This window comes from Octopus bimaculoides, chromosome 1 (genome assembly GCF_001194135.2).
Source record: "Octopus bimaculoides isolate UCB-OBI-ISO-001 chromosome 1, ASM119413v2, whole genome shotgun sequence".
Lineage (NCBI taxonomy): Eukaryota > Metazoa > Mollusca > Cephalopoda > Octopoda > Octopodidae > Octopus > Octopus bimaculoides.
The window spans coordinates 95,247,377-95,259,876 of record NC_068981.1 but is presented as its reverse complement, the minus strand read 5'-3'; the positions used below and the strand labels follow the sequence as shown (position 1 = coordinate 95,259,876).

The window sequence follows — 12,500 nt, the reverse complement described above, 5'->3', positions numbered from 1 at the left end:
ACATATTTATAGATGATGATTATAGCATACAGGAATTAAATCGAATGAAATTTATGCATTTCTTAAAGTACCAGCAACATAAGTAAATTGACTTCAACCATTATTTAGGTTTGCATGAATGACACAGCAACACAAAATTATCTTCTAATCACATCTCAGTCAATATTATTAATTTACTACATGCAAACCAATTTTTCATTGAAGATCAGTTGAACTGATCCAAATATCTATCATATTTTATCAACTCCAATACACAAAATGAAGATAACACCAGTAGGAAATGAATGTTTTATGAAGACGGAAGAAACTAAATGCTGTAATCATTTTGGTTTGATCATCCTTACTACTCTTAAATATTATTAAAACGAAATAAGGGAAAATATCTGTGATGATGTCACACATAATAGAATCAAAATATCTTTGTATGGAAATAAAAAAAAAACAAAGACAAAACATGAATTAAGAGAAATTGCTCCAATAATGTTTTAAATTGTGAATGAATACTTGTGGTTTCTAAGTGTCAACTAATTCTTACTTGATCGCCTTGTTTCTGCAAGATGGTTCCAGCTTTAAATTGTTTGAGGGTCATTTTATCATCCAATAAACTTGGATCCTTAAAAAAAATAAATTCAAATGAAACAAATATCAAGTTTCTTAGTTAAGTATTTTCATTTACAACACATACAAGTAAAGAATTTGAGTTATAAACAGGTAACAAGAATTAGTTTTATAATTTAGGACTAGATTCATTAATTTTAAAGGAAATGAATCTTTCTCCAGTTAAGATATCAATTTACTGTAAACGTTTGCAGAAGAACGGTTATCTGTTTTCAACAGGTGGGTAGACTAAAGCAAATAGAATCTGCCCAAGCCAAGAGAGGGAGGGGAAAGAGAGAGTGAGGGAGCAATATTATGAGATACCCAATACAGATTTGAACATATGCCACAAAGGCTGGTAGTCCAATCCCAGTTAAATAACCTAACTATGCTACAGTTATTGGTGCTCTGATAAATAAGGAGATATGATATCAACAGTTAAGGACCTAGACAGTTCCATGCTGGCATGGGTTGGAAGAATCAACGACTCAATGAACAAGAAGAATACATTGAGCTCCAATGTCTGCTTTGGTATGGTTTCTATAGCTAAATGCCTTCCTAATGCCAACCATTTGCTAAATGTCCTAGGTGCTTTTTCAAGGCACCAGATATACCAATTTACAAAATCTATCCTGTCCATGAAAAAGATACAGATGTTAAATATAAAAAAAATACATTAATTTTTCTGTAACATAACTATACATGTTAGGTGAATATATAACTGAGGCATTGTTTCACAACCAAATCACCTTGTCTCTATCACCTGTGTTTCGAAGTAAATGATCTCTTCTTTCACATATTAAAACCACAATTACAGTAGAAATAATAATATAGCTGGACCCATGAAAACGTAAAAAATGTAAGTATCTGTAAATAGTGACTTCATTTAATAACTATCGAACAATTATGTATAAGCAGGACCCTGGGAAATTGTACAAAATACAAAAAATGTAAGCATCTTTAAATAATGACCATATTTAAGTATGGAATAATTTTTGTTACTTTTATGAAATACTACTAATAATCATACAATATAATTTGATATTTTTTAAATTCGACAGTCGATATACATGCACATTGCACAATGCTCACAGGAGGTGTGAGCATTAATGTTTTTTTTTTTAACTGGTACCACCTAGTGGAGGCGCAATGGCCCAGTGGTTAGGGCAGCGGACTGGCGGTCATAGGATCACGGTTTCGATTCCCAGATCGGGTGTTGTGAGTGTTTATTGAGCGAAAACACCTAAAGCTCCACGAGGCTCCGGCAGGGGATGGTGGCGAACCCTGCTGTACTCTTCCACTACAACTTTCTCTCACTTTTTCTTCCTGTTTCTGTTGTACCTGTAATTCAAAGGGTCAGCCTTGTCACACTGTGTCATGCTGAATATCCCGAGAACTACATTAAGGGGGCACGTATCTGTGGAGTGCTCAGCCACTTGAACGTTAATTTCACGAGCAGGCTGTTCTGTTGATCGGATCAACTGGAACCCTCGACGCCGTAAGTGACAGAGTGCCAACAACAACAACCACCTGTAAGAGGTTTAAACATTGATGCCTTTTGTTTTTAACTGGTACGACCTGTAGTCAACGAGTTTCACTCCCTCCGTGAGTTTTCCTGTCCTGCTAACCAGCTTGACTGTTGCGTCAAAAAGGAAAAGTTTTCCAGCATTTTCCCAATGATGATATGAGAATGGTTTCATTCTCTTTCACTATTATTCTCAATCCTCTCCCTTCCTTCACTCAGTCAACCTAACTCTCTCTCTCCCTCCTCTATGTCTCTTTGCCTCTCACCCATCCTACCACGGTAATGAAAGGTAAACATAACATCCAATATTTGCTGTGGTTATCTGTTTGATTTAACAAGGTGTCAATGTATATATGTATTTAGGAGAATGTACAAAAAAAAACAACAACAGACGAGGACAGGTCGGGTAAACAACAAAAGGATGTATTAGTTTGACGCTTGGGAATACAGAAAGTCTTTAACGTTTCAAGCTACGCTCTTCAACAGAAAGAATACAGAGAAAAAAGGAGAAAAACACGGAGAAAAAAAATTGAATGGTGTTTGGTCAACGATCTATCATGGCTTCTGCGGACAGAAAGTTCAGAAAGTTCACGCAGGAGAGCTAAGAAAAAAAAAATATATAATATATATATATATATATATATATATATATATATATATATATATATATGTATTTGCTTTTCTTTCAATGTATGTATCAGTCTACCATGAAAATACTGATAAACTTTTAAAAACACAAAACAAACGCCACCATCCTTTCAGTCACCAGTCACTATCTGTCTCACTCTCTCTCTCTTTCTCTATCACTCCCTCTCTGTCCCTCCTCTCTCTTGCTTTGCCACTCCAAGTATACCCTCCTCTGCTTAACACCTTTTGTCTTTTTCTTTGTACTTTTCCCCTTCAACTGAAGAAAAGTAACAGTAAAATCCACAGCTATTTGCTGAGACAGACAGAGGAAGAGAGAGAGTGTGAGAGAGAGAGGCAAACAAAGAGAATAACTTAGATAAATAGGGTAATCTTCCAGTTTAGGGAGGTAAAAAAGTAAATAAAAATACAAGGGAAATAACTTAACGTCTTACTAGTAATATCCGTACTCTCCCCCACCCCACCAGTTCGCGAGCGCGCATTTTTTTCTTCATATTCGTTCACAATAAGTTGTTTTACACCTATTACACTAATTTATTTTTTTTATTTTTGAGCTCTGGTCAAACGATTTAGTTTGACCATTATTTCCCTATACTGGAAGATTACCATAAGTTGTTGTGCAGCCGGTACTATGATATTCAATCACGTGTGTGATTTATTTATAAACAGCTAAAAAAAAAAACATTTCAGAGTAGTACGGATAATACTAGTAAGACGTTAAGTTATTTCCCTTGTATTTTTTTTTCTTTTTTTTACCTCCCTAAACTGGAAGATTACCGATAATAGGTAACATTTCTTTTTGCAATTTCCATGTTTTCAACTGCTTTATTATATATCGTTGAAAAGGAAAAGATTTCCAGCGTTTTGTCTATGGATGATATGAGAAGGGTTTTATTGTCTTCCACTATTACTCTGTATCCACTCCTTTCACTGAATCTATATCCTTCTCGCCTCCTCCTCTCTCTCTCTCTCTCTTCTATGTTTCCTTGCCTGTCACCTATCCTCTTGCATTTAACACATTATCTCCCTCTCTCTCTCTCTCTCTCTTTCCCTCCCTCCTTACACCCTCCTCTATGTCTCCTTGCCTCTAACTCGTCCTCCTGTGGTAATGAAAAGTAACATCAAATATTGGCTGTGGTTATTTGCCTTTGATCTGATTCAACAATGTCTCAATGTATCTACGTATGTACTTATCTTTAGATGTATGTGTGTGTGTCTACTCTGAAAATACTGATAAGCATTTAAAAACACAAAAACAACACCTTCCTTTCAGTCACCAGTCACTGTCTATCTCACTCTTTCCCTCCTTTCTCTCGCTTTGCCACTCACTTCAACTATACTTCCTCTGGTTAACACCTTTAATTTCTCTTTTCCTTTGTACCTCTCCCTTCAATTGTAGAAAAGTATCAGTAACATCCACAGCTATTTGCTGAGGGAGGGAAGGAGAGACAGACAAATAGACAGGCAACATTTGTTTTTGCAATTTCCATCTCTTCAACTGCTTTATCATATTTTGTCAAAAATAAAAATTGTCCAGCGTTTTGTCTATGATGATGTGAGAACGGTTTCATTGTCTTTCACTAATATTCTGTACCCACTTCTTTCCTTCATTCAATCTAACTCTCTCTTCCGCCTCCATCCCCTATCCCTCTTCTATGTCTCCTTGCCTCTCACTCATGCTCCTGCGCTTAATGTGTTATATTTGTGTTACCTGTCAGTGCTATGAATCTCCTCTCTCTTTCCCTGTCTGTCCCTCCTCTTTGCAGCTTTGCCTCTCACTTCAACTATACTTCCTCTGCTTAAGTATTATTTCTCTTTTTACCTCTTCCTTTGAAGTAAGCGTGACACACACCACAGGTACATATGTAAAAAAAAATTAGCATAATATTTAGAATAATGTCACTTTTTGTAGTTCAATGATTTCCAGAGAAAAATGCATGAGCACACACAACATACTTCTTTCAGTTTCCAGCTACCAAATCTATTCACAAAGCCTTGGTCAGTCCAAGAATATAGTTGAAAACACTTGCCCAAGGTACTATACAGTGTGTGTGTGTGTGTGTGTGTGTGTGTGTGTGTGTGTGCATGCACGCGCACGCAGAGGCATGATCGTGTGTGTGTGTGCATGCACGCGCACGCAGAGGCATGATTGTGTGTGTGACTCCTTGTCTTCAAATCACACGATAGTTGTAAGCAAGCATTACTGTCAAAGTGTACAAACAAGGTACATGTTATACCTTACTGGAAAACATGTGACAGTTAGCAACAGAAAGGGCATCCAACTGCAGAAAATCTGTCTCAACAAATTCCGTTTGACCCATGCAAGTATGGAAAAGTGAACATTAAAACGATGATGGTGTGTATGTGTGTGTCAGAAAACAAAATATTACATGTAAAGATATTCACCTTTAGTTTGAAAAGATTACTCAAATCCACTTTAATCAGTTCAATTTTTTTCACATCAATTAATGTTCTTCCTGCAGAAAGTGAATATCCCATTGGGTCTGATGCATGTCTCTTGATATTCATTCTTTGCCTTGATAGTTCATCATCACTCTAAATGAAAAGAATTAAATAGATTAAAGAAACATTCCTAATATTTAGATATAAAATAAAACATCTAACAAAACAATTTTATAGCTGTAAAATTATAAAAATGTTAATTGTCCTTTTGAAGAGGAAGCCTTAAGCTCCATACATGATGAGTTGAATATACATTATACTCTCTAAAATTTAAATGGCCATATCTGACTCAAATATTTGACTTGTTTTATGTTCAAACTTGCCAGATCCAGGCTATCACACCTAACCTACAAGGTCATTCTAAACACAAACAATTGAAACTCAAGATAATGCATGATTAATTTAAAAAACAATGTGAATAAATAAGCATTACATTAGACAGAGTAATCTGAATGCTAAATGTTTAAAAAGGTCATCATTTTATGTCCACTTTCCATGATGAAATGGAATGAATCAGTTCTTATTTAAAGTTAGCAATAAATAGATGCTTTTAGATATGTCAGTGGTCCAGATCTCACTTGTAGGTCTCATTTTTACTTTGGCTTTATGTCTGGATGCCCTTCCTATCACCAACCACTCTACAGAGTGTAATGGGTAAGCATTTTATTACCATAGCGCTAGCACTAACGTGGTAACAAAAATATCATTTAAAAAGTTAATGCAAATATAACAGATTGCTTTATGTATCACACTAAGCAGAACCAACCTATTTAGATTACTTGGGGGTTAAATGGTACCTTAGAGAAAGTAATAAAATATAAATCTAAATGAGGCTAAAGGCACTGCATACTCAACAGCAAATATGTTTTTTTTTTTAGATAATTTTTATCTAACAAGCACAAAGCTGAAATCTGGGGGCAGGAAATACTGGATTTATTTGAGCCTCAGTGCTCAACTTAGACTTTATTTTATCAACCCCAGAGAGATGAAAAGCGAAGGTGACCTTAGCAGGATTTGAATTCAGAATGTAAAGAAGCAGAAGGAATATTGCAAGACATGCTATTACAAATGATATACAAACAATAGGATAGGTTCAGTGCACCCTCAAGTAACATAGATATATTAAATCAACCAAATCAATGCACTTTGCATTATAACATACCATGTATCTCACATACATAGAACACCTAAACAGCAAAACGAAAAACCACTTCTAGTTAAGAGGGTTACTCAATTCATAACCATTGTCTATTTTTAACTCACCCATTTAGATTTCAAATCTTTAACTAACATCTTCCTATATCAGCAATATGGCCATCAGATTTTAAAATTTTACCTACCCTTCCTTGTGGCCTGAATGCACAACCATTAATAAAATATAGACACAATAAGGAACTAGGATTAACCAATATCACCCAATTCAATATTTTACAAGTATGACACTAAATCTATGAAAGTAACAAAAAGAGAATGAAACAGAAATAATTAATAAAAGCAGTACGGTTAAACCTTGGGAGAGGCATTATGCCAGTAATAAACACATGCACTGGTTCAGTCCTTTATTAATTTATAAACAGTATTTAGTTTTTCGTCTTTGGTTGTTGTTTTTTTTGTTTTGTTTTTTTTTGTTAAATCATTTCATTGCACTCTTGCAATCTCTTCAGTAACTTGTCTCTAAAAAAAAAAAAAAAAAAAAAAAAAAAAAAAATGAAAGACAAAAACTAAATACTGTTTATAAATTAATAAAGGACTGAACCAGTGCGTGTATTTATTACCGGCATAATGCTTCTCCCAAGGTTTAATCGTATTTCTTTCAACACACGTATCCACATCAAGAATCTTGCACACGAAATAATAAAAGCAGATTATACAGAAATTTGATTGTTTATCTAAATACAGTGTTATTGATGATATTCAGTTTAGGAAAGTAAAGCATTACCATATTCCTAACTGCAGAACCCTAGGAATTCATAAGGAGGAGGTTGATATAACACTTGAACTAAAGAGATTTATATATGAAAATGGAATTAAAAAGCACACAATACATAAAAATGGCTTGAGTTTAATAATGCTGTTTTAGAAGTTCAAGGTATAAATGCAGACTTTTCTACTGTCATTGAGTTCTACTATGAAGCCTATATAACTGACTGCTTCAGTTTGTTTGAGTAGAAAAGAACAAGTTTCATTACTACATTACAGTTGAGTGAGTAAGAAGACCATCCAACAGCAAAAATAACTGTTCCAATTAAACCAACTTACTCAAGATACATGACTGGAAAAATTAATGTAAAAATAGAAAAAACAACAAAAAAAAAAGCACTTACCAGTTGTACAGGTGCAAGCCCCCCAGCAACATCTCTTTGGAATGAGGTTTGTGATCGACCAAACACAGGATCAAATTCAACAGAAATAGAATCAGTGGTAGCTGATACAGAACTGCACATTGAAGTTGATCTTTGTACTTCAAAAGAGAAACATTTAGTAATGTCAGAGTGCACAATCAAAACTATTTGTATATTCAAAAGTCATATTGTGCATAAAATATTCTACACTACCAGAACAAATCTATAAAAATATCATTCTGTGAAAAACAGGTACATGCAAAACTGCATCAACATTTTAATATAGGAAGAGAAGTGTTAATTTTGAGGGGAAGAGCAAATAATATCCAGAGTAAATAAGAATATAAATTATATTTTAGCTCAATCCCTAACAGAATGTTTCATTCCACTAACAAAATCCAAAATCTATTTCATTACTCATTAACATCATGTAACATTCGTTTCCCATGCTGGCATGAGTTGGATGGCTTGACAGGAACTGGCAAGGCCAGCAGCAGCAGCACAAGATTCTGTAGTCTGTTTTGGCATGGTCTCTATGACAGGATGCTCTTCCTAATACCAACCACTTTACAGAGTGTACTGGGTGCTTTTTACAAGGCACCATCACCACTGCTTTTTATGCGGCACCAGCATCCACACAAATCTCTTTTTGCGGCACTTTGGTAACAATTGAAATTGGTTACTGGTTGATGTATGTTTACATCAATTCCAACATTATCTTGAGAGGATATTCTTGTACTTTTTCAAATTGTATACCACTACATCAATACAATACACAAATGATAGCCAATATTTTGTTCCCTAATCAAAAAACAGAGCAAACAGCAGTTACTATTCAATGTAGATATTAAGTAATGTTCTGTAACCTACAGCATTATAGCAATTTTCAAAACTTCATTAAAGACAAGATTGGCTGAAATACTTTCCATTGTCATCAGTAAAACAAAGTGTTCAGTATTGAATACGAAGGCTAAAGCTTTGATGAAAGAAGGAAAGACAAGTGCAGCAGAGAAAAAAGATCATTAAAGCAACAGGAGAAGAGTCAGCAAGAGGACAAAGATGAAAGCTAAGTCAATGATCATTATTGTTTGGTGAGGAAATATTTGCCATTTATTAGGAAGTTTCATTTATAATCTACCCTGTGATATGTGAATATGTATCCATACATGATCACACACTATGCAAGGTTTTAGCAAATGTGTGCTGTTTATAGGTTTTACCAATTAATGTGGACAGAGACAGAAAATATTTCAAGCAAATTACATAAATCCTAAAATACTTACAATAATTGTCTTTAGATGCATATCCAGAAGATTTCTCAGATGAATAATTAATTGTTTCTGGTTCTGAAGATGAAGTTGCATCCTGACATGGCAGGTTTAATAATGGTGTGGATTGGTGGTCTTTTAAGCTTATGGATCTCTGAGGACTTCCATGGCTGTTATTGAGCAAGGAATAGATATTCAAGGTTTTCACATTTTCATCTTGAGACACCAACTTCACCACATAAAAAGAAAAAAGAAAAAATATTAATAGTTTATCCCTGTTTTTATGACATTAAACAGCTAAGCAATATATTTTCCCCCAAAATGAGATACAAGCCTATTTCAGTTTTTTTGTTTTTTTTTTTACAAGAGACTAGGCACATTACCATACATTAAATTTCAGTTATACAGGGCTTCCATTTCTCACTATGGCTGGCAACCCCTATACAGGATACTATTTTACCACTAAGTAATAAATGTTAAGTGTCATATCAAGAATATAGTACAGCCCCAGTGATAGAACAAATCTAGGAGCAAGGGACCAGCGAAAACATCTGAGCCAACTGAAGACTATAACCAATATTCAAAAGCACTTTTGAATGTAAATATTATACATTACAGATAAAAAAAAAAAATTATAATCGAAACATGACAAAATGAGAATTTTGAAGTCTTTACCTTCCATTTATATAAAACAACACTTAACTGTTGAACACATTGCTCCATGTTATTGGTGGGATGGGCTTTGCTTATTTCCACAATCAGAGTTATGTGTTTTTTCAGAAAGCATAACAAAATGGTTAACAGATAAACAAAGCTATTACATTAATGCTTAAATTATTCATGTCGATATTTTTATCTAGAAAATGTCTCAAATAATCATTAACCATACTAAACTCAGCAAGTTATTCCTACACTCTAGTCTAGGATTGCTTAAAAATGTAATGGGTTCCCCTTCTCAGTAGATTTATAAATAAAACACATAACAAAATGAAAACAATTTTAAAAAATATGATGATACCGGGTTAATAAGTTCAGTGCAGAGACCAAGGTATTTATGTAAAGCCAAGAATGTGACTCTCTGCAGCCGAACCATTATAATTTGTACAACACGGACTAAAGAGTCTGGGTAGGTTTCAAATACAGACTGAAACGCCTGTACTGGTAATCTATAAAATAGAAAAAAGAAATTAAAAAGATACACTTCACAAAAAGCGGAATTTTTTTTCTAAACAACTAACATGATTATATATGTCAAACAGGACACCTGAAGATGACCAGAATTTATCGGTCAAAACACAAAAATAGGTAAAGTCTAGAAATGAGTTTATATTCCTCACATATACTCAAAGGTACAAACATAGTAAACAAATTTATCAGATAATATTTAACAGAATGACAGAACCATGACAGCACTGGACAAAATATTTGCAATATTTGTTCCAACTCAAGGGGGCAAGCTGGCAGAATCATTAGCATGCCAGACAAAATGCTTACCAGCATTTTGTTTCTCTTTATGTTCCGAGATCAAATTCTGCCAAGGTCATCTTTGCCTTTCATCCTTTCGGATTAAAATAAGTACCAGTTGAGCTCTGAGGTTGATGTAATTGACTTACTCCTTCCCCAAAACTGTTAGCCTTGTGCCAAAATTTGAAACCAATATTTGTTCCAACTCACTGCAGTCTAAGTTCAAATTTTGCCAACTTTACATTTTACCCTTCCAGCCTCAATGAAATAAAACACCAGTTAACTTGTAAATGCAAACCAGGGCCGGTTTCTAAAATCAAAAATCCCAATAATGTTAAAGGTCCTAGTCTGATAGACTAAGCATTTGAATTGTTTTCCCACTACCTTATTCTGATTAATAAATAATAGCACTTGAAATCAGTACAGCAAGCTCAAAAATTAGTCATTAATTATACAATGTTCTGACTCTTTAGAGCAGTGAGCTGTATACACTATTCCAATGCAGGTTAAATCTATTGGTTATGAACACTTAATTACTAAAGATATATGAACCATCATAATAATCCATCATGCTTACTAACTTTGCTAGCAGAAAACATGATCATCTTATAACTATAAAAGATTTCTTTCGAGATTTTTAGCAATTTGCAAATTCTAACATGAAGTATTTTTAAGTTACGTCCTGAATTTTGCTTTTATCATAATTATCCTTACTATTATAAACAATTCTAAAGAAGAATGTATGGTCTGGGAGTGAGATAGTGTAAAAATGACAAGAAACCGATGTATCAAATAGTTAGGGTGAGTGTGATAGTGTTATAGAAGTCAAAGAGAGAGAAGGAGAGAGAGGGAGGAGGATCATATAAATCAGTGATACAGTGATTGAGTAAAACTTTTCTGAGCTAGATGGCTTCAGATCTGATCTAGAATATTGTGTGTATGCCAGCTCATAATTATGGATATATGAGCAATATTGTAATGTGGTCACAGGTTTCGTAGAGTCAGCAACTCTTCTGAACTGAAAAACTTTCTTGTCCCAAACAAAACTTAGATTTTAGTCTGCAACCTGTTATAGATTAGTTGTTTCTGAGGCCAGTGAATGTGGAACCAAACAATTATAGAATACTTGAAGATTTTAGCTGGGCTAAAACAAGGCACAAATAGAGATGCGTTTTGGTATCAGTAATGATTAAGCTATGCACCCACTGATGGATGAATTGCTCCCGTTTATAGTTACAGTATTACACTGGTAGTAGGACATTAAAGCTCATATAGATGATATCCGTGTGGCGAAATGGCCCAGTGGTTAGGGCAGCGGACTTGTGGTCGTAGGACTGCGGTTTCGATTCCCAGACTGGGCGTTGTGAGTGCTTATAGAGCGAAAACACCTAAAAGCTCCACGAGGCTCCGGCAGGGGATGGTGGCAAACCCTGCTGTACTCTTTCACCACAACTTTCTCTCACTCTTTCTTCCTGTTTCTGTTGTACCTGTATTTCAAAGGGTCAGCCTCGTCACACTGTGTCACGCTGAATCTCCCCGAGAACTACATTAAGGGTACACGTGTCTGTGGAGTGCTCAGCCACTTGCACGTTAATTTCACGAGCAGGCTGTTCCGTTGATCGGATCAACAGGAACCCTCATCGTCGTAACCGACGGAGTGCCAACTAGATGATATCCATGTACAAGGTGAAGAAGGAGCGAAGTGTTGTATTATTTGCATGTGGACATGGTGTGCATTGATGATGTGAATATGCATATCTTAAACTACAGCCTATCACCTTAAAAGCAGGACATATTGAATAATGTACTCTTAGATACATAATGTGTGCAAAAAATACAAGATGATCAGGTTTGGAAAGTATTTGCTTATAGGTTAACTCAGTCGGAACTAGCATGGGGCTAAACAACAACTTGAAATATCACCTGCTTCAATGCAAAGTTATTTTCAGTTCACACACAGTCTTTATTTACCTGAGAACATGTGTATTTTCAACAGCCTTAGCAGATACTGTTTTGAATGGTGACGGGTGACCCTAAACAGAATTGAAGACAAATGATTATATATGTACACACATATATATCTATATATACACACACACATATATACACACACACACATATATACACACACACACATATATACACACACACACATATATACACACACACACACATATACACACACACACACATATA

At 34.8% G+C, this 12,500-nt stretch overlaps 1 protein-coding gene across 1 annotated transcript in view; it reads right to left on the bottom strand.

Annotated features, from left to right (window-relative positions):
* LOC106876024 (patatin-like phospholipase domain-containing protein 7) overlaps positions 1-12,500 on the bottom strand; it is an 83,425-nt gene that overhangs the window by 41,095 nt on the left and 29,830 nt on the right. The window contains exons 8-13 of the mRNA XM_014924399.2: positions 12,276-12,337; positions 9,859-10,006; positions 8,856-9,069; positions 7,555-7,691; positions 5,174-5,323; positions 536-613 (exon numbers count right to left, since the gene is read on the bottom strand). Of these exons, the coding sequence (XP_014779885.1) occupies positions 536-613; positions 5,174-5,323; positions 7,555-7,691; positions 8,856-9,069; positions 9,859-10,006; positions 12,276-12,337 (789 nt within the window). The remainder of the gene's footprint in view (positions 1-535; positions 614-5,173; positions 5,324-7,554; positions 7,692-8,855; positions 9,070-9,858; positions 10,007-12,275; positions 12,338-12,500) is intronic.